The sequence below is a fragment of the Coenobita brevimanus genome, chromosome 28, assembly GCF_032717465.1.
Source record: "Coenobita brevimanus isolate Jiangsu-jjx chromosome 28, ASM3271746v2, whole genome shotgun sequence".
NCBI classification, from domain to species: Eukaryota; Metazoa; Arthropoda; class Malacostraca; order Decapoda; family Coenobitidae; genus Coenobita; species Coenobita brevimanus.
The window spans coordinates 14,560,974-14,581,625 of NC_136981.1; the positions used below are offsets into that span (position 1 = coordinate 14,560,974).

Genomic DNA, 20,652 nt, shown 5'->3' on the forward strand with positions numbered 1-20,652 from the left:
TCAGAATCTGGATAGTCCTCTTTTATTTTATTCCTCAAAAGCGGTGAATTTGTATTCCAGCTCTGTAACGGCAAATTTGCCTTCCCACATTCGGAATTGGCTACTTCATAAGCCTTCAAAGCTTCCGACTCTGTATCAGCAACACCTTGCAAATTATCCATATAAAAAGCCTGCCCTATTTCTGGACATTTGGCATTTTCAAAATGATGCTTTAAAGTGTTGCAAAGTAGGAAAGGACTAGCACAAGAGCCAAAGAGCACCGATCGGAAACAGTAAGTTTTCAATGGACTATCCTCATTTTGAGGATCATGAGGCCAGAGGAATTTTGTAAATTTCCTATCCTCCTCTCTCAGTCCTATTCTGAGAAAAGCCTTACTAATGTCTGCTGTGTAAGCGTAAGGTTTCTCTCTAAATCTTAGTAACACATTCCCTAACTTCTCTGTTAGTGTAGGTCCAGAGTATAGGCAATCGTTCAAGCTAGCTGATCCCTTGGACGCTTTACTACTACAGTTGAATACTATCCTTATGGGAGTAGTTACTGAATCCTTGCTTACAGCATGATGTGGTAAGTAGTGTCCTTCTTTGTGGTTAACAGGGTATTCTACCTCTTCTATAAATTTATTCTTCAATTGATCCCTTATAATATTATCAAATAGGGTCAGATGTTCTGGTTTATCTCTCAACTTTCTTAGAAGAGAATTTAACTGAGCTTTAGCTGCTTGGTAATTTGTTGGTAACTCTGAGTGGTTTAGTTTCCATGGTAATCCTACCCAATACTGTCCATCCTTAAACTCCACAGACTGATTATACAAGTCCAATGTTATTTTATCTTCAGGGGTTGGTTCCTCAGAGTGTATACCTATACTGTCTAGGTCCCACAGTTTGTGTACAGGTTCAATGTTTTCATCCAACAAGTCATTTATCTGAGTAGGTTCTAATTCTGCACCTATTCTAGCTACCATCAATGACTGTGTGGGGGTAACAAAGACTGAGTCTACTAGTTTGGCTTCTCCTTTAACTTGTTTTGGAAAAGGCAACTGACCCATAATAAGGTTACCTCCTGGACTCTTGAACAACTGTACCTTATTCCTTTTGATAGTCCTATGTAGGAATCTTCCACAATAATCAGAACCAATTATCATTTTTATGGGACCCACAGTATCTGATTCCACATTCCGTTTAGCCAACTTTATCCCTGAGCTTTGCAAATGATCAGAGGTTTCCTTCAATCCCTTTATGTATATACTTGTCTCCATAGTATCAAGCACAGCTGCTGTTATACGGCATTTATATCTGCCTAATTGTATTACAGGTCTAACTAAATCAAAGGACTGAGCCTTCCTAGTTGTTAAGAATCCAGTAATGGCTAGATTTACCTTGCCGATAACTGGTAACTTTAATTTCTCCACAATGTCTGCAGATATGAAAGTTTTCTGAGCACCCGTATCAAACAGGGTACATACTAATTGGTTTCTATTCTCAACCAATACTTTCACATCTGCTATTGGTACTGCAGCTGGCATTACTAATGGAGCATTCCCTTTTGCAATTGTCATATTGACGCTTGCAGGTTTAGGAACCTCAATTTTCATCCTAGGGCATAAAGCACTATGATGATGATCCTTTTTGCATTTAAAGCAAAGATTTAATTTAGTCTTACAGTCCGCGGCAGTATGTTCGGAGTTCATACATATTATACAACACCCCAGTTCCTGAAGCTTCCCTATTCTAGAAGCATAATCAGGGTAGTGTTGACAAAATACACTGGAATGTTGTTCACCACAAAAGACACAAACTTTCCTGTCTTTTACCATGGAAGATTTTATTTCCTTAATATCTTCAGCATGTCTATTCCTTATCTTTAATACTTTATCCTCGGCCTTCGTGGAGCTAAGGAAAGTACCTATCTCTTCTTTAGGCACATACTTAGTCTTCTCTGACTTAACCTTCCCAATCAGTTGGTTAGTGGGTTTTTTCTTTACTTCGGTCTTCTGTTTGACCTCAGTAGTGTTTAATGTTCCTTGCAAATGTTTACAGAGTTGCATCAAGCCTTCCTCTATCTCTTCACAGGAGAAATTATCCTTCTGGTACCTACCATACAAAGCATCCTTGGTTTTCGGTGGTAGCTTTAAGGACACAATTCTTGAAAGCACCCAATCTGATGTTTTAATATCTTCGTAAGTACCTAAGGCCCTTAATTTACAACTTATTGCAATTCTAAATTTTTGCAAGGAATCAAAATCGTGCCTAGGCATGGGTAATTCTATTAGAGCCTTTAATAAACGATTTATAACTTGCTCCCTGTCTTCGTAATTTTGTCTAAGGATGGTCAAAGCCACTTCATAGTTATTTTCTTCTACTGGTAATTCTTTTATCAGTTGATATGGTGTTCCTTTGACCTGTCCTAACAAATAAGTAAGTTTGGTGACTTTAGGGAGATCTGTTCTATCGTGTACCAAATATTTGAACTGATCCCAGAAGGATTTCCAGTTCTGCTCTCCATCAAATTCCGGAAGCGTTATTTGTGGTAACACAGCTCTACTCTGCTGTGCCACAACTTGTGTTTCCGCGGCAGTGTCAGCTAATTCAGACTCTAGTGTCTTTACTACAGTTAAGTATTCTTCTAATTTGTCTTCAAACTTAGTAGTTTCTGACTCTAAGAGTTCCTTATTCTCAGCCTTTACTATAGCCGCTTCTAAAGTTAAGTAACTCTCTTCGTACTTACTCCATCGATCTTTCAGAATATTTAGGAGACTATTTATTCTCTCCTTGGACAGAGGTATTTGGTCCAGCGACTGGTTACAATCATTTATGGCTCTAGTTACCCATCCTGCCTTACTACTAGAAGATCTTTGCAATAAAGAAACAGACATGTTGACGGAGTTCTAATTTAATAATTTAATTATGAATTCCAACCACAATTTTACCACAACTTAGTAATGATTTGATTATTTAAAATTTTGAAGAGGGTAGGGATTAAGTCCTCATTGTACAAATTATCCCCTCTCCCATTTCGTAATATTCATTACAGCTCAGCTAACTATTTAGTTTAATTTTGAGGAGTGTAGGGATTAGGTCTATACTTTTAACCTATTCCCCAGGGTTATTAAACCTCAAGGGTTTTATTTCATCCCCACACTCAATTGCCAAAACACCCATATTCCCAGAGCTCAGAATTTATTACCTCAATACTCCATAGGCCCACCCATAGCTTGTACAGCATAGAACTCTCCTTTCTTATGTTCTACATAATTTATAAATTTCTGCAGAACAGCTTCCCTACCATGATGGTTCCAATGTATACCATCAGATTTCAACATTGCTTGGAAGGGCTTGGCATTAAAATGTATGAAATCCCTTCCCTTCCTGGCCCGTTGCAAACTTCGGTTCACAGCTCTGCTAACTAATTTATATGTTCCATAAACTGGAGAGCCATATGGCAGGTTCCTTGGCTCGAGGAGGGTTATGGCTACTGAGGATTTACAAGAGCCCTCTATGGCTCCTACCACTGCTAAAATATTCTCCACTACTTCATTGCAACCGAACGTAGTAGTAGCTATGCCCATTAAAAGCAACTTTAAACACATTCAGCGCCTCGGCACACATCGGTTATCCTCACTCGGTCGGGGCACCAAAAATGTGAAAAATGTAGAGTAATTCTGTTAAACAAATCGGGGCCCTCTTTCTGGGCACCAAAATGTGAAAAATGTTTAATGTATCCAAGTCGGTATCCCTGCCGGAGCACCGCTATGCAAGAAATTTCTGGTAAACAACTCGTAGGTCGTTACTCGTTTATAAAGTTGTTCTTAAGTAAATCAAACAAGTCTCATAGAGTTAGGTGAAACGTAACTTAACCTTAACTCACCTACAATAACTATTTCTCTTCTACCTCATAGCTAATCCCCCCTTGAATTGGCCAATTCGTAAAGGATACTTAGCTAGTGAAGAGGGAGTGATCGATAACCGATGACGATGAGGCTGCCTGGTAGAGTTGCTTGAGCAAGCAAGCGTCCTTATGGTGCGTATGTACAACCTAGCTTGAGAGCGACTAGGAACAGAGTGTTAACTCCACAAGGTCTGGGAGCAGAGTGTGTTAGCTCCACGAGAACTAGGAGCAGAGTGCGTGAATGCGGCAAGCCTCAACACTTTCATCGCATTGTGGGTTACCAACTCTTATTTAATTACAGTACTAAATACAGTTAAATTACATCATGATATGTACAGGGTAAATCTAACAAATTAATCTTAGTTCCACTTAAATTAAAGTTAGACCAATTATTCCCTTTAACTATGTAAATATCTTAATACCACATTTGCCTTAACAGGGGAATCTTTCCCTGCTTGCCACGTCACCTATCGCGCAGACGCAGCTTAGGTCAGTGGAAAATACCACATAATTACATGTATTTACAATGCATAGTTGTCCACGGGGGTTAAATGCAGTAGCATTTAATTTATCAATAACAAGCATTATTAAAGAGAACGTCGTTTCTGGGTTATTAAAACCGCTTGAATAGTTAACAACAGTCTCTCCGTCCTCTGCCTTTAACCAGGGATAAACTATGATAAATTTAGAGAGCGCAACTGCTCTGGGGGAAAATATTTCCCACAGTACCCTCTCTAACTCTCTTAATTAACATTCTACCATACACCTTACTTACAACACTCGGCAGACTTATACCCCTAAAGCTAGTACATTCATACTTATCACCATTACCTTTATACAGTGGGACCACACAAACACTTGCCCAGTCAATTGGCACCATACCTTTCACAAAGCACACATTCAACAGTCTTACTGACCAGTCAACAATAGTCACTCCACCAACTTTCAGGCATTCCACAGCACACCCAGCCATACTTGCAGCTTTCCCTGTTTTCATCTTCTGTACTGCCTCCTGCACTTCCTCCATCGTGATCAAAGAATCATTCAACTCTCTCAACACATTTACTTCTTGCACCCTTCCATCTGCCACAATCTCAGCCTCCCTTTCCTCTTCTACATTTAACAATCTTTCAAAATACTCTGCCCATCTCTTCCTTACTGCATCCATCTCTGACATTCTTCCATCCTCTGCTTTTACACGCTCTTCCTTCCCATACTCTCCCTTTTGCACCTTTTTCACCTCCTTCCAAAACATTTTCTTATTCTGTTGAAAATTCTCAGTCAACTGCCTACCCCACCTCTCATCTCCTGCCACTTTAGCATCACGCACTGCCTTTCTTGCCCTATTCCTCTTTTCCTTATACCTCTCATATGACACCTCATCCTTCCTCTGTAGCCATTTTTCATACGCACCTTTCTTCTCAGCCAAGCCATACTTTCTTCCTCGCACCACCATTCACTTCTCTTTCTTATACCACCACCTACTTGTCTCACACCAAACACCTCTTCCGCATGCCCCACCACAGCACTCTTAAACAACTGCCATTCCTCCTCCACACTGCCATTCTCCTGATCTTTCACTGCTTTTCACTCATCTTTCAATTTCTCATGATACTCTACAGTATCAATTTCTCTCTTTTATCCAACTCACTTTCAAAACCTCCCTGCCACACCTAATTCTCCTAGCTCTCACCCATCTCTTACTGTACCTACTCTCAACTTTCCCTCCACCAGGTAGTGGTCAGACATATCTCCATCTTCCCCTCTCAAAACTCTCACATCCAGCAATCTTCTTATTACATTCCTAGACACAACGACATAGTCCACCAATGCTCTACCAACAACCCTTCCACCCTCCTGTCTCTCCCATGCATATTTATAATTACCTTTCTTCTCAAACAAGGTATTTCCAATCACCATCTCTCGCTCAATGCACATCCCTATATCTATCTATCTATCTATCCATCTATCTATCCATATATATAGTCAACCTCTTGCTCCATCGGTTATCCCTTATTCTTGTTACATGGCCTGCCAACTTCCATTTCTGTTCTTTTATGACTTCTGTAATATCTTTGACTTTAGTCTGCTCTCTCACGCAATTTTACCTTTTCCTGTCACTTAAAGATGTTCCCAACACAGACCTTTCCATTGCTCTTTGAGAATTGGTTAGTTGAATTCCATTGATTTTGCCATTTTCAGATCTCACAACCGTACGTTATAGCTAGGATTATAATTGGTTATATACTTTTCGTTTCATACTTACTGGCCAACGGCTATGCCACGTTGAGTACACCGCTTCCCGTCCGATCAGCGAAGTTAAGCAACGTTGGGTCTGGTACTTGGATGGGTGACCGCCTTGGAACACCAGATGCTGTTGGCATTCCTACGTGTCAAGTGGGGTTGGTGGAGGATTAGTGCCCCTCCCTGTAAAACAATTAACTCTAAGCCCTTGACCACCCCGTTTGGGATACATGGCGTCTGGCAATGAATGAATGACTTACTGGCATGCTACTTTTCGTGATATATCGATGTTTACTGAAGGCTTTGCCTCCATAGTCATACGTCTTTTTATTTCGCTATCATGGTCTTTCTTTAGTTTGAAGTATTTTCTCCAGGTAATTGTACTCCTCTACTTCTTCAAAAATTTCTTCGCTTAATTTGATAAAGCACTTTGGTATATCTGAATAATAAGCATTAGTTTAATCTTATTCAGGTTTATCTTTAGCCCTACGTTGAGACTTTCTCTGTTTTGGTCATTTAATATTTCCTGCAATGTCTTTTGTTTCTGCAATTAGGACAGTGTCATCCGCAAATGTTAAATGGGTTAGGTTTTCTCCATCTATGTTTACTCCTTTTTTCTCCCAGTCCAGCTTTTTGAAAATACTTTTTAGGCATGCTGTAAATAATTTTGTTGAAACTGTATCCCCCTGATGCATCCTCTTCTCAATCTTAATTTCATCCTAGTCTTTCTCTCATTAACTATAGCAGTTCCTTCGTTATTTATGTTTTCGAACAATATTACAAAATTCTCATTTACTTCTTGTTCCTGCAATGAATTTATAATTGCTCTGTGCGCCACTGAGTCGAAAGCCTTTTCGTAATCAAGAAAACTAAGCACAATGTCTTACTGTACTCTGTAGTTTTCCTAGTTAGTTGGTTCGTTGTGGGTTGATGATCAGTAGTCCAATGCCCGCTTGGGAATCCTGCCTACTCACGAGGTTGATTTTCTTCCAGATTTGTTACCATTCTTTTCGTAAGGACTTCAGTGAAGAGTTTGTGAATACCTATAACTGGCAATAAGCTACTGGGTCAATAGTTATGAATATATTTTGAGCTGCCTTTCTTGTAAATCAAAATACAGTAACTCTTGCATTACACCATGTTTTCAGAAATTTCATATATATATATAACGTCATTAAAACCTTGTTTTAGCAAGATCTTCATGGCACTCCCCATACCACATTCCTATCCACCCATTTTAGGCCTATTAACGCAAATGTCATAGATGTTGCATTTTATGTATTCAGTCATTGAAGTAAAGCTTGATCCGTTGCCATGTCCTTAAGAAAATTCTTTTACTTTTCCTTGACATTTTAGAATATTCTACAATTTTACGACATTCGATAACAATGCATTTTTCAGAAATCTCATTTAATTCCATGGCTGTTCCTTCAGCTTTTATATGTATGTAGCTGCCATAGTTTTCCCCAAGATAATATTTGTTGCTACATTCAGTGAGGAACTACCAGTCTACCCATTAATAATTCCAAAATGGTGGATCAAATTTTGATTCGACAGATTTACTAGTCCTTTTGTAATTCCTTCACGAAGAAAACATATTCTGACATGAATTTTTTCTGCCATGATGATAGAGCAAAATCAATTTTCTTAGTGGTCGTCTTGGCTTTGGCTCCCTGGTGGAGCTAGCCTGCACTTTTGTGAGGGGTACTCCAGTTAAATTTGTTTAAATTATCCAACGAACTTAAATCAGTCTTCAAACTTTGGCTCAGAAAATAAGGTCACAGATTGTATTAGAGGGTCCCCTAATAGATGTTCCGCAATTTCGAATGTTTGTTAAGATCAGAAAATCGTTACCATGGTAACGTGATGTCATCACTTCAGCTCTGGTATTAGTTTACCATATATAAGTGTTAGAGATCACGTGATCTGACTGAATGTTTTTAGTGTTCCATTATTTCATTTTAGGGCACTGAAAATGACATACTGTCGAAACGTCTCATCATGTTATTCCAACTGTAATTGAATTTATTAAACAATGTACCCATCTCTGATTATATATATATATATATATATATATATATATATATATATATATATATATATATATATATATATATATATATATATATATATATTGTCAAATTAAGTACGGATATTGTTGAGAAGCTGGATTGCTAGCTAGATTGTTCTAGATAATTCCCGGTGTTTATTGTGATTCCGGTTTGAGTCAGAGTTGCCAGTTTGCCTGCTGTTTGTGAGCATAGTTGTATTGTAAGTTATGCATTAATTTTTTTGCTTTTTTTTTCGTATAATGCGTTAGTTATGAGATTCCTTGTTAATTAAGTAATTTAATTGAAGTTTGTATGCTAAATAATTTACAGTGTTATGTAATGTAAGAAAACTCTTGCATGTTTTGGATGTGTCCGAGTTAGTAACTGTTGTAACCGTGCTCACTCTCTGGAACATACCTGAACTGTGGAGAAATGTCGATGTTTTTAGAGTGAAGTAAGGCTATATAAGGACGGGGAAGAGACTAGAGCAAGTTCAGTCAGTTTTCAGATCAGTTTGAGTGTAGTGTAATGTCAAAGCACTGTCAGTGAAGCTTGTATATCATCGGTAGTTGCAAAAATAGTGAAGTGCTGTTGGCAAAGAGTGAAGTGTTGTTGAAAGTTGTATATCATCGGTACTTGTGAAAAATAATGAAGTGCAATTGCAGCTAGTAAAGTTTGTATAGCTCCAGTACTTGTGAGAATAGTGAAGTGGAAAGCATTAAGTGCAATTATTTGGAAAATAAAGGCAGTGAACTTAAGAAGCTAGTGCTTATTTACAATGCCTGAGCTGATCCTGTGTACTGTACACCTAAAGGCTGATCATAGCAAGAACAACTCACTGGGCAACTTCTTTCCTGTTCTGAAGTACTGCTGCTGGAGCCTGTGGCAGTGTGGGATGGGGACGTAACACTGGTGTCATGAGTGTGGATAATTTAAGTGCTGCAGTGAGTCTAACCTTTGACATGGAAGGAGAAGGTGTACAGACCAGAGGCCAAGCTAGACGAGAAGAGGCATATCTGGCATCAATCATGAAGCGATTACAAACACAGAATGAAGGACAGAAAAAAATTTAAGGACAATTACAGGCACAAAATAAAGAACTCAAAGAACAATTACAGACCTAAAGTGAAGAACAGAAAGAGCTCAGGAACGAAATCAAAGAACAATTGCAAGCACAGAGGGAACAGCTTCAAGAGGTATTACAGGAGCAACAGAGGGAATTACAACTGAGAGTGCAAGGACAGCTACATGCTTTCATGGGGGAAATAAAGAAAGTACAACAACAGTTTAAGGAGGAACTGGATGCCAAGCTAGGGCAGCAGAAGTATGAGGTAAGCAATAATGTGTTGGAGTGTAAGCAGCATGTAAACAATCAGCTGAAGATTAGCAAGGGAATAGTGACTATACAGACAACCAGCTAAAGATTAGTGGGAGAATAGTGATCGAGTGCAGACAGCATGTAGATAACCAGTTGAAGCATGTAGTCGACCATGTGAAGATAATCTGAGAGAATTGAGGCTGTAGAGAAATATTGCACTGCTGAGCCCCAGGTTAGTGTACAAGGAGCACATGAAAAGAATGGACAGTGTATGGTGAACCTTGACAGATCCCAAGCATCTAAAGGTAGCATTACAGGGTTGAAGAATAAGAAGTGTTAAGTCCTGGACTTAATTACGATGTCCCAGTTTTTAGACCCCAAACCAGTGAAGTGCATGGCTGTAATGGGGGTACAATTAAAAAGAAACCTGAGGAACTTGATAGTTGAGTATCTTGGGAAGCTTACTGTGCACAGTTTGCGTTACTTGCTGATCAGAATGGTTGGGATGATAGGCAGAGGGCAGAGCAGCTTGCTACTAGCCTTAAGGTTGCTGCAATGGAATTCTGGGCCATAATGTCCGTGATGATGAGGAACAGTTATCAGTCCCTAGCAGAAGTGCTGGAGTGCAGATATGGGACTATGTACCAGACTAAGGTTTACAGAACAAGACTCTGGAGCTGTGTACGGGCTCGAGGAGAATCCCTTCAGCCGCTTGCTCATGACCTGGAGAGTATGGCATACAAGGCATACCCTGGAGCAGCACCTAACCTGTTGGCTATTCTTCTGAGGGATCAGTTCATCAATGCTTTTAACCCGCCGCATCCCGTTGACGTATATATAAGACCACACTTTAGTAACTGTCAGTCCTGTTGATGTATATAAACGCGCATCAGTTGCAAGGGCCCTAATTTGCACAATTCTCAATTTTCATGCGTGATTTTTGATACTCATACAAGGGACACCTTCCTCTACAAGATGCCAGGCAGAGACACTGCCTTACTCCGAATGACCTCCCCCCCCCTGCATGCCATTGTCTCTGTAATTCACCTGTTTCCAGTGACCTGGCCAGTAAAGATATGTTGTGCCACGGTACGAAATTCAAGGCCAGAGTTATTCCCCAATTGATGACAATGTATTTACGTAGCATTAGAGGAAGAAACAGTCAGAAATGATGATCAGGTAATGTCGCCAAAAAAGGTCAGGTATGCTGATGTGTTTGGTGAGTGAAACAATGCTTATATTGCCTATATTACTGTGTACAACATATAAATTCGTACCAAATAAATAAATAAATACCGTTTATGAGTGGTGTGGAATAGTTACCCTCCCATAGAACTTGTTTTCTTTGGAGCGAGCCTGATAGAACACCTCTATTGAGTATTTTAGACCTCAGGTGAGCGATTTCTCTATGAATTTCTGATGTTTCTTACCAAAAATGGAGGTTTGAGCCAAAAATTGTTTTTCCAAAATTGGCTGGGATTGGGGGGAGTCAGTGGTGGAAAATCGGTCTGGATGGGGTAGGTTAATAGTGCAAAGTTGAAAGTGCAAGTGAAGCAGGCACACCCTAGATACATCCAAGAAGCACTAGCTGGGGCTCTAGAATTTGAGTCCTACGTCAGGTCCAGTACATCCACTTATCAGGCCGGTCAGAGTGCAGGATTCAAGGCAAGAAAGGGGTAGGTACATGAAGCGGAAAAATTTGTAGGAGGTTGATGATACTGTGAAAAGCCAGGACACAGAAAAGAGGACTGCTACAAGTAGAAGATGGAACAGGAGAAGAGGTTGCTGGTTCTGCAGGAAGCCAGGACACAAGAAGGAGGATTGTCACAAATGGAAGAAGGAACAAGAACAGAGCAGTGCAAGGAAATCCTCAGTTGTAACAAAAGCGTGTTGGACATGTAGTGAGGTGGGACACTTCAGCTATGAGTGTCCAAATGAGAAGGATGAGGCTGGTGGCAAGAGGCAACAACCATCTAGTTTTTCACAAGAAGTTCCATCACTGAAGAAATGCAGAAGAACCTTGATGAATAGTGTGCAAAAAGACAGAACAGATGGCAAGCATTGTAGTAGGAATAGGAATCTTAGCAAGAAATGCCGCCGTACTGTACTGATAGGGCCAGCGTCAGATGCAGAAGACCTGAAGAGGATGCAGATGGAGGATACAGATTTACCACCAGTGCTAGAGTGGCTGCAGTGGAGTACAGTGTAACCATCTTGGGAAGAAGTTTCCAGGTTAAACCTCGCGACCAAGAGCTACTGGAGTCAGTGGGACCTTCTTCGTTTGAACAATGGACTACTGCAGCGTCAGTGGGAGACACCCAATGGCCTCAGCAAGTATTTGCCACTGGTGGTTCCGAAGAAGATGAGGTCTGAGATCTTGGATGAGTCTCATAACCAGATCACTAGTGGGCACCTGGGAGTGAAGAAAACTCTAAGCCGGCTGTGACAGAGGTTCTACTGGACTGGCATGCACAAGGATGTTGAAGAGTGGTGTTGGTCCTGTGATGTATGCTGTGCCAAGAAGGGACCCAAGAATCGTGGTTGCGCCCCTCTTCAGCTGTACCAAGTGGGTGCACCGATGGAAAAACTCACATTTGACATTGCTGGACCTTTGCCACTCACTGAAAGAGGAAACCAGATATATATATATATATATATATATATATATATAGAGAGAGAGAGAGAGAGAGAGAGAGAGAGAGAGAGAGAGAGAGAGAGATGTGGTCATGGATGCCTGCACAAAGTGGCCTGAATCCTATGCCATCCCTGATCAAGAGGCTGCAATTGTTGGTCAGGTGTTGGTTGACCAGTTTTTCTGTCGTTTTGGGGTGCCACAAGAGCTACATGCAGATCAGGGTAGAAACTTCGAGTCTGCTGTGTTCCATAAGTGCTGGAAGTTATTGGGGATCAAGAAGACCAGGATGACCCCTTTAAGGCCACAGTCAGATGCGATGTGGAGAAATTCAACTGGACCCAAGTACTCGTAAAGGGGCAAACAGAATGGGACCAGAAATTACCTGCATTGTTGATGGCATATTGGTCTGCATCCCATGAGTTTACCGGTTACACCCCTGCGAAATTGATGTTGGGCCATGAGTTATGCTTACCCATTGACTTGTTAATGGGAAGACCACCTGGTGAAGAGCTGCCTACAGACACGTCCAGGTACGCAAAACATCTTCAGGAAAGGCTGGCTGAGGTACATCATCATGCGTGAGGAACCCTCAAATTTTCAGGAGAGGTGATGAAGTGCAAAATATGATGCCAAGGCAAGTGAGGTGAGCCTCAAGGATGGTGACCAAGTTTGGTTATACAATCCTCAGCGAAAGAAGGGACAGTCACTGAAGCTGCAGAGCCCATGGGACGGGCCTTACACTGCGTTGGATCGCCTATCAGATGTAACGTATCGGATTCGGGGAGGCAGGAAATTTCACCCAATTGTGGTATACGTGAACCGTCTGTGGCAGAACCATGGGCCAGTTAAATACATCTGGGACGTCTCCAAGGAATCGTGCTCTCCCATAGCCGAGGATGTTGAGGGGGATCAAGGAGCTGAAGTGCAAGAGGATGGTGACAATATCCCCAGAGAAGAAGTGCATCAGAAAGAGGACCAAGACATTCCAGGAGGAGTGGACTGTGTGAAGAGCAGGGACGTCTTTGGAAGTGGCCTAGAAGACCTAAGTTGAAGGATTACTTTGTGTATAATTAAATGTTTAGTTTGGATTGAGGACTATGTACACATTGTGTAATTTTGTCGAGACAACGAAAGGATTAGGGAGAGGGTAATGTTGGGAAGCTGGAGTGCTAGCTAGATTGTTCTGGACAATTCCCGATGTTTATCGTGATTCTGGTTCAAGTCAGAGTTGCCAGTTTGCCTGCTGTTTTTGGGTGTAGTTGTTTCGTAAGTTATGCATGGATTTTTGTGCTTTTTTTTTTCTCATAATCAGTTATGTGATTGCTTGTTAATTTATGTAATTTCATTTAAGTTAGTATGCTAAATAATTTACAGTGTTATGTAATGTAAGAAAACTCTGGAATGTTTTGGATGTCTCCGAGTTGGTAACTGTTGTAACCATGCTCTTTCTGAGGAATACACAAGAACTTGGAAAAAATGTAGATGTGTCCAGAGTAATGTAAGGCTATATAAGGATGGGAAAGAGACTAGAGCAAGTACAGTCGGTTTTCAGTTCAGTTTGAATGTAGTGCAGTGTCAGTGAAGTTTGTATAACATTGGTACTTGAGAAAATAGTGATGTGTTGTTGACAAAGAGTGAAGTGTTACTGAAGTTTGTATATCATCGGCACTTATGAAGAATAGTGAAGTGTAATTGCAGTTAGTAAAGTTTGTATAGCTCCAGTGCTTGTGAGAATAGTGAAGTGGAGTTGGAAAGCATTAAGTGCAATTACTCGGAAAATAAAGACAGTGAACTTAAGAAGCTAGTGTTTATTTACAACGCCTGAGCTGATCCTGTGTACTGTACACCAAAAGGCTGACCATAGGAAGAACAGCTCACTGGGCAACGTCCTTCCTGTAATGAACTATTGCTGGTGGAGCCTGTGGCAATGTGGGACGGAGACGTAACAATATCATTTTCCTGTGGGGAGACATATTATAATTATGTATGCAATTTTATGTGTTCTTCAGAAAAACTAATACTGTCCATACATAAAAAGGAGACATGTACAAAATATTTCCATTGAATTTTAAAAGGCTGTAGAAAAAAAATTACCATTAATAAGTCATTAGTCATTAGAAGAGTAATTTAAGAAGTTGTTAGAAATAGTCAGTAGAAACTATAAGTGAAAAGTACGTTAATGTACAAAATATGTTATTAACCAAGTTTAGTTAAAGTGCATTTCTCTAGTTACCTAGATCTTCAGTTACGTAAACTGTCTTTACAGTGGCTACGGGTAGAGGTGTTTCATGTATGAGACTTTCAGCTTGTCATTGTCTTCGCCAAAGGAAAACTTCACCGTTATAATTTGCTACATCCTGCCTATAAAGTTTTTTTTTTTTTTTTTTTTTTTTTAAATAATCATAAGGCAAACTGCAGGCACGTGCAGTACTCGGGGTGTCCGAGTACCTGCCCCTTTTGACTCATGTGTTTTAAAAAGTGCCACATTTACCTGAACTCAATCTATCCCAACAGTCACACGGTGTCTGCCCCCCCCCCCACTTTTTTTTTTTTCCCTCGAGCATGTACTCTAAACCTATTGCATGGTCCTCACTAAGTGGGATGGTTTCATTTTCTTTTCGTTTTTTTTTTTTTTTTTTTAAGCTTCCACTGCAGGGTTTACTGCAGTATGAATAAAGCAAGTGTTAGAAACGCAAAGAACAGATTTAACACCATTCCTGACAAAAACATAAAATCAAGTGATTCACTGGTTACTTGGCACCGATGCAATTTGGAAACCCTCTGCCTCTTGTGCAATTGCGTTAGAGCATTCGTGAATAAGCAAAGGATATTAGTTAGCGGATAAAATAAAGAAATGCATGTTTCCATGCCCAAAAGAAATAAACACACACACACACACACACACACACACACATTTACACACACACACCCACACACACACACACACACACACACACACACACACACACACACACACTCAACTGCTTGGGACTTGTTAGTATGGAGTCTTGTATTTCCAGAAGACCCAAAGCCTTCTATTTCTGTTACTTTGGTATTTACGTGCCAGGGGTTGCAGGACAGTCACGTATTGTGTTGGAAACATATGCTCCTTTGATTTCTTTTGAAGGTTATGAGTATACCTGTAGCAGAGTTCTTTTTAACCCTTGGGCAAAAGATAACTAAGGTTGCTAAAATAATTTAAGTTTTGAGGTTTACTGACAATGTACGCCTGATTGGAATGCTTAATTTTCCACTTCGATTTTACTGAGATATGACTACTTTCATTTTGGGAATGACTGTGTGCAGTGTTGGAGACAACTACAATTCGCATAAGACCTATGGCCGGGATGATGGTGCTGTCAACATGGGCCCTGGCTCTTGTGATGCTTGGTGGCCTGGGCTACGCCATCAGGCAATGGCGTTACTTGCAGCTGGTTTGCTCACTGGCTTTTATCCCACTCTTCCCTGCCTTCTGGTAACATTACAGTTAATATAGTATTGTCTCTCGACTCTAGTATTATTATTTTTTGTAATTAAATTGCAGCTATAATTTTCATTCCAGTATTTCAATATCTTTCCAAGTGAATGTAGAAAATTGAAAAAAGATTAACCTGTTGGTTGATCAAAAAAACAATGTACCCAGTCATAACAGCCAGAGGGAGTTAATACTTTCTTCATAAATATACACTCTGGATCAAGACTGAAAATTAAATGAGCAGTACTCATTGTTACAGCAGAGCAGCTGTAATATGTTCTACAGTGTGTAGATATGAGGCTCAGTAAAACCTTTTTATTTTATATAGATTTAAAAAATAATGTAAACCTGACCAAAGGCCTCAGAAATTATGATGATGTTGCAAATAATTCATATCATGATAGCAAGCATAATATACTGTATATTCATGATCACTCAATGTGCAGGCTAGTGGGTGAATCGCCGCGGTGGCTGCTGGTGCGGGGTGAGATGCGGCAGGCCCAGCAGGAGGTCAGCAGGGCGGCCAGATGGCACAGGGTCCAGTCCCCAACATCCGACACTCTCACCCATATCTCCAGCAACCTAAATTACCAGGTCACAACTCATACCAGTTTTATCTTTCTGACAGTTAAAAGCACCATGTGTATGACAAATCAGAATCTATTTGTTGATTTCACTAAAGGTATCCAAACGCATTACAGTTTAATCTACTGTATATTTCAGGAAGAACGCGAAGAAAGAGGAAGCAAAGCTAAATATATCATCAGTAAACTACACCACAAAGTGCTTGCTTCAATAATTCTTTTCAGGTATGATGCCATGGTTGTTACAGTAGTATATAATGAATTATGTTACAGTCATGTGTTTCTATAACCTTTCCAAAAGGGGAGGAATATTGGTAGCTGGGTCCATTTAAAACGTTTTGAATATCTGTAGTTTAATTGTTACACACACACACACACACACACACACAAACACACACACACACACACACTATATATATATATATATATATATATATATATATATATATATATATATATATATATATATATATATATATATATATATATATATATATATATATATGAAAAGATAGGACAAATATTGGTAGGAATGGTTTGTTGTTGTCATTGTTGATTAAGTCGCAACCAGTTGAGTCTCAATTGGTAGGTGTAACTGGTCGTTGTATTTGAGAGGAATAGTATGTTGTTATTTTGGTCGATTGAGCAGCATCCAATTGAGTCCAAACTGGTAGGTATAATTGGTTTTTGTTGTAGTCGGTCTTAATCTGCCACGGAGCCAGGGAGGATCCCGTGAGCACTCTCTGCCCGTTGACGGCCCTGGGATACTATTGTATCCGTAGCAGAATCAAATATTTCTCTTGTAAGACTATTTATTTCTCCTTTCAGATGTTTGAAGGAGTTATAGTGACGATGATAGGTTTTCTTTAATGTCTTACGTAATTCCGTTTTGAAAAATCCTTGACAGAAATTTTCTTGTGATCTGTTGGATTCTTGTACCAAAGTTTTTCAAATTTGTACTTGCCTTTGCGACCTGCAGCAATTGCGACATGTATCCACCGTACACTGGAACTCTAGGTATGTTTCCCAGCAAATTTGGGTATGATACAGTTTCAGCATTATAATAATTTCTTTTATCACAGAGTTATGTTGATATAACTTTGTTTCCTATTTTGATATTAATTTCCAAAAAGCTTGTTTGGCAGTGGTCGGTGTTTTCTTTATTTAATGCTAGTGCTTCCGGATATACAGTATATCTTTTGTCCTTGCGTTCATTTCTCCATCATTGTTTAAGGATATTGGATCATCAATGACTCGTCTAGTTTTGTTAAATTTCTTCGCTACTGAGTATTGAACTTTTGACATTCGTTCCATCCACGTGAATATATAAGTATATATTTGCCATGAATGAGGCTGGGTCTGTTCCCATGGGTATTCCTATATACTGTTTGAAAACCATATTTTCACAAGTAAAAAAGCAGTTTTCTACCAGGCAATCTGTCATATCTGTTATCTGATCCTCTGAGAATGTCAAGGTTTTGCCATCTCTTGTATTTACCCAGTATCCTTCGAGTTCACCTACTGCGATCAAATTCTTATTCAGTCCTTTAAAAGCAACTTCCACTGTCCATTCCAACTTCTTTCTTATATCCTCGTGTTCGATCTTCGTGTATAACGTTGAAAACATGGAGGTATAATGGGTGGAGTCGGCATGAGGTCACGTGACTTGAAGCCAGTGCGCTGCACCCCCGCCCCCCTTTGACTCAAAATAAACGTCAGCTGAGAGTGGAACTCATTATTTTTTGTGTAACCCTCCCGCAGAGGGATCGACGGGACTCTGTAACATTCCATAGGTAAAACTACTAGGTTAAATAAGGAAATGGTTTCTTAGAAATGGGCTTAAAACTGTGTCACGTTGGGTTCTTTTCCACGCATTTTCTTTGATCATCTATGGTCTAGTGATTCGATACTGATGTTTTTTAAGACTTTAGCAACCTCCAATAATCTACATTCAGTTTAGACACCGGTGCCGTTATTAAATATTCCAAATTTTGGGGGGAGAGTAAAGAATACCGGCAAAGTGCTTCCGTGTTGTGGCCGGTCGGCCAATAAGTAGGCTAGGCCTAGGATATACTGCTGTCTCAAACACCTAATCTAACCCAAATAGCCTACCCCAAATTAGCCTTTATAACCTAAGCAACCTAGCCTCACCTAACCTAATCACCTAACCCAGCTTAACGTAACTTAACCTAACCCACCTAGCCCAGCCTGGCCTGGCTTATCTTGTCCAGGCACTAAATTAGCCCGTCTAACTTTACTTACCCCAAGCCAGCTTAACCCAGCTCATCCTAACCTAACCTTACCTAACTCAGTTCACCTAATCCAATCTAATCTTAGCCTAGCCTATTTAACTTCAGCTCATCCACTTGATTTAAAAGGTAAGTAATGTCTAATGATGACCAATTTTTTCATACAAGTGTTATTTTATATCAGTCATTGGTTAAATAGAGACAAAAAAAAAAAAAACTAACAAGGGTTTCTGTCTTAACTATCCTTTATCAGTGGTATGCCGGGGGTAAGGAGAATTACAACCTTGAGTGAATTTCATTGAGGTGGAGTAGATAAGTATATGTAGTCTAGATAATTTGAAATTTAAACTAAGGTGAATTTAATATTATTGAACTGAAATCAATAAATTTTCTCTTGCAAATGAATTAGAATTTGATCACTTAATTTCATTCTGGAATTGGATTTGACTTGGAGCAAAGAAATCTGAATTGACCCGACATTTGGTACTCTCTTGACAAAAAACTTATTTGCTTGTAATTTATCTTGTAGGTTCCCACGAGATGAAAATTTTTCGCAGGAAGTGGATGGAGGCAACACGTAGGAAAGACTTTAATCCTTCAAAATCAGCAGTTCTTTGTTCTCAGCATTTTAAGGAAGAGGATTTTGACACGACTACATCGAACTAGGTTAAGGGAAGATGTGATACCAAGTGTGTTTGCTGGTTTTCCATTATATTTACAGAAGAAAACTAAATTTCCCGGGAAAAGCCCTGCCAAACGGGAGGTACCAGCAGCACAGTCTGTTAAAGTGGATTATGTTAACAGCAGTAGAATTGTTTGTGTTGATACCAGTACTGGTACTTCAGAAGGCACTAGTGATTGTTCCTTTCCTATGGATAGGCCTATAGATGAAGCCTTAAGTTCTCCTATGGTGTCCTCTGTGGGTCCTGAAAAGGCTAATTTGAAGAGAAAGTTAGTTGAAAATGAAGAAAAACTTTTAGCTTCCAAGAAAAAAATAAAACTTTACGTCAGTCAAAACGAAGGCTCTTGAGGATAAATGCACAATTACAGAATGTTATAGATGACTTGAGAAAAAAAGATCTACTCACGAACAGTTTAGGTGTAATGGAAGACCGTACTGGGTGGGTAGCTGATTTTTTGACACAACAATTTGGCAAAAAAATGCGATGTTTCGAGTCAATCCCTCTCCATCGCTGATGAAAACCAAAATTATTGAATAATACTACCATTTGTGATTATTATTGGCCTGTATGACTGATTCATATATATCTATAGTCACTACAGTATAATATTATGTCAAAACAATACGTTGTTAGCGTTTCTTATAAGGAATATTAATAATTATCTGTGGAGCAAACAGATCAAAAACTTTATATTTTCTTAGCGTGGTGCCTGGTGGGTTTTTCAGGGATCTGTACCATTGACAAGGAATGTCTTTATATATACCTTGCATATCATATGATACTTCTCCAAATTTGTGTGTGTGGTGAACACCAGAAAGCAATTAAATGTAATAAGTCTCCTTGCTAAACCGCAATGTTGTGAGTCACTCTCCCCACTCCCCCCCTCCGGGCCACTAAACCCCGCCCACCGGCTTCACTCGCGCGGTTAGAGGAAGAGCGACATGCTGGCTCCTCCCTATTATACCTCCGTGGTCGAAAAAATCTTATGTTGCTACGTTTCTTGCATTTCTTTTGTGGTTGATTGAAGCAATATCCTTTTTGCACATTTCTGAGTTATCGCATATCCACATATGGTTGATTCCTGTATATAAATTTAGTTTATAACAATATCTTTTGTGCTGCTTGTAAATCAATTTATAAATGTGATATTTTTTTTTTGCCAGTGATTTTGTTGCATATACTCTGGAGGAAATAATGAATCAGAATTTTACAGGGTCTTTTTGCATTTTTACTGTGCTATGTATGTATGTTTTTTTTTTTTTTTTTTTTAAATCATCTACCTTGATTCCGTGACTAGAAGAGTAAGACGACTGCTTTTCAACTATCGTATTCTCTTTACTACTGACAGTTGTATGTGTTTTGGGGTCTTGATCTATCATACCCAATTCTTGTAAAAGTGTTTTCATGTAATATACTTTGCAGATGAGTGCTATATTATTATGTGCTTTGTCAACTGAGACCAAAACATACGACTTTTGCAAGTCTTCGAGATCCTTCAATGTTTCCTTTTCTTTTCCATCTAGAATA

At 39.5% G+C, this 20,652-nt stretch overlaps 1 protein-coding gene and 1 pseudogene across 1 annotated transcript in view; both read left to right on the forward strand.

Annotated features, from left to right (window-relative positions):
* Window positions 1–20,652, forward strand: part of LOC145394744 (solute carrier family 22 member 6-A-like) — a 289,876-nt gene that overhangs the window by 156,941 nt on the left and 112,283 nt on the right. The window contains exons 6-8 of the mRNA XM_080268523.1: window positions 15,441–15,609; window positions 16,056–16,203; window positions 19,164–19,393. Coding sequence (XP_080124649.1) covers window positions 15,441–15,609; window positions 16,056–16,203; window positions 19,164–19,393 — 547 coding nt within the window. The remainder of the gene's footprint in view (window positions 1–15,440; window positions 15,610–16,055; window positions 16,204–19,163; window positions 19,394–20,652) is intronic.
* On the forward strand, window positions 6,155–6,269 carry LOC145394875 (5S ribosomal RNA; annotated as a pseudogene).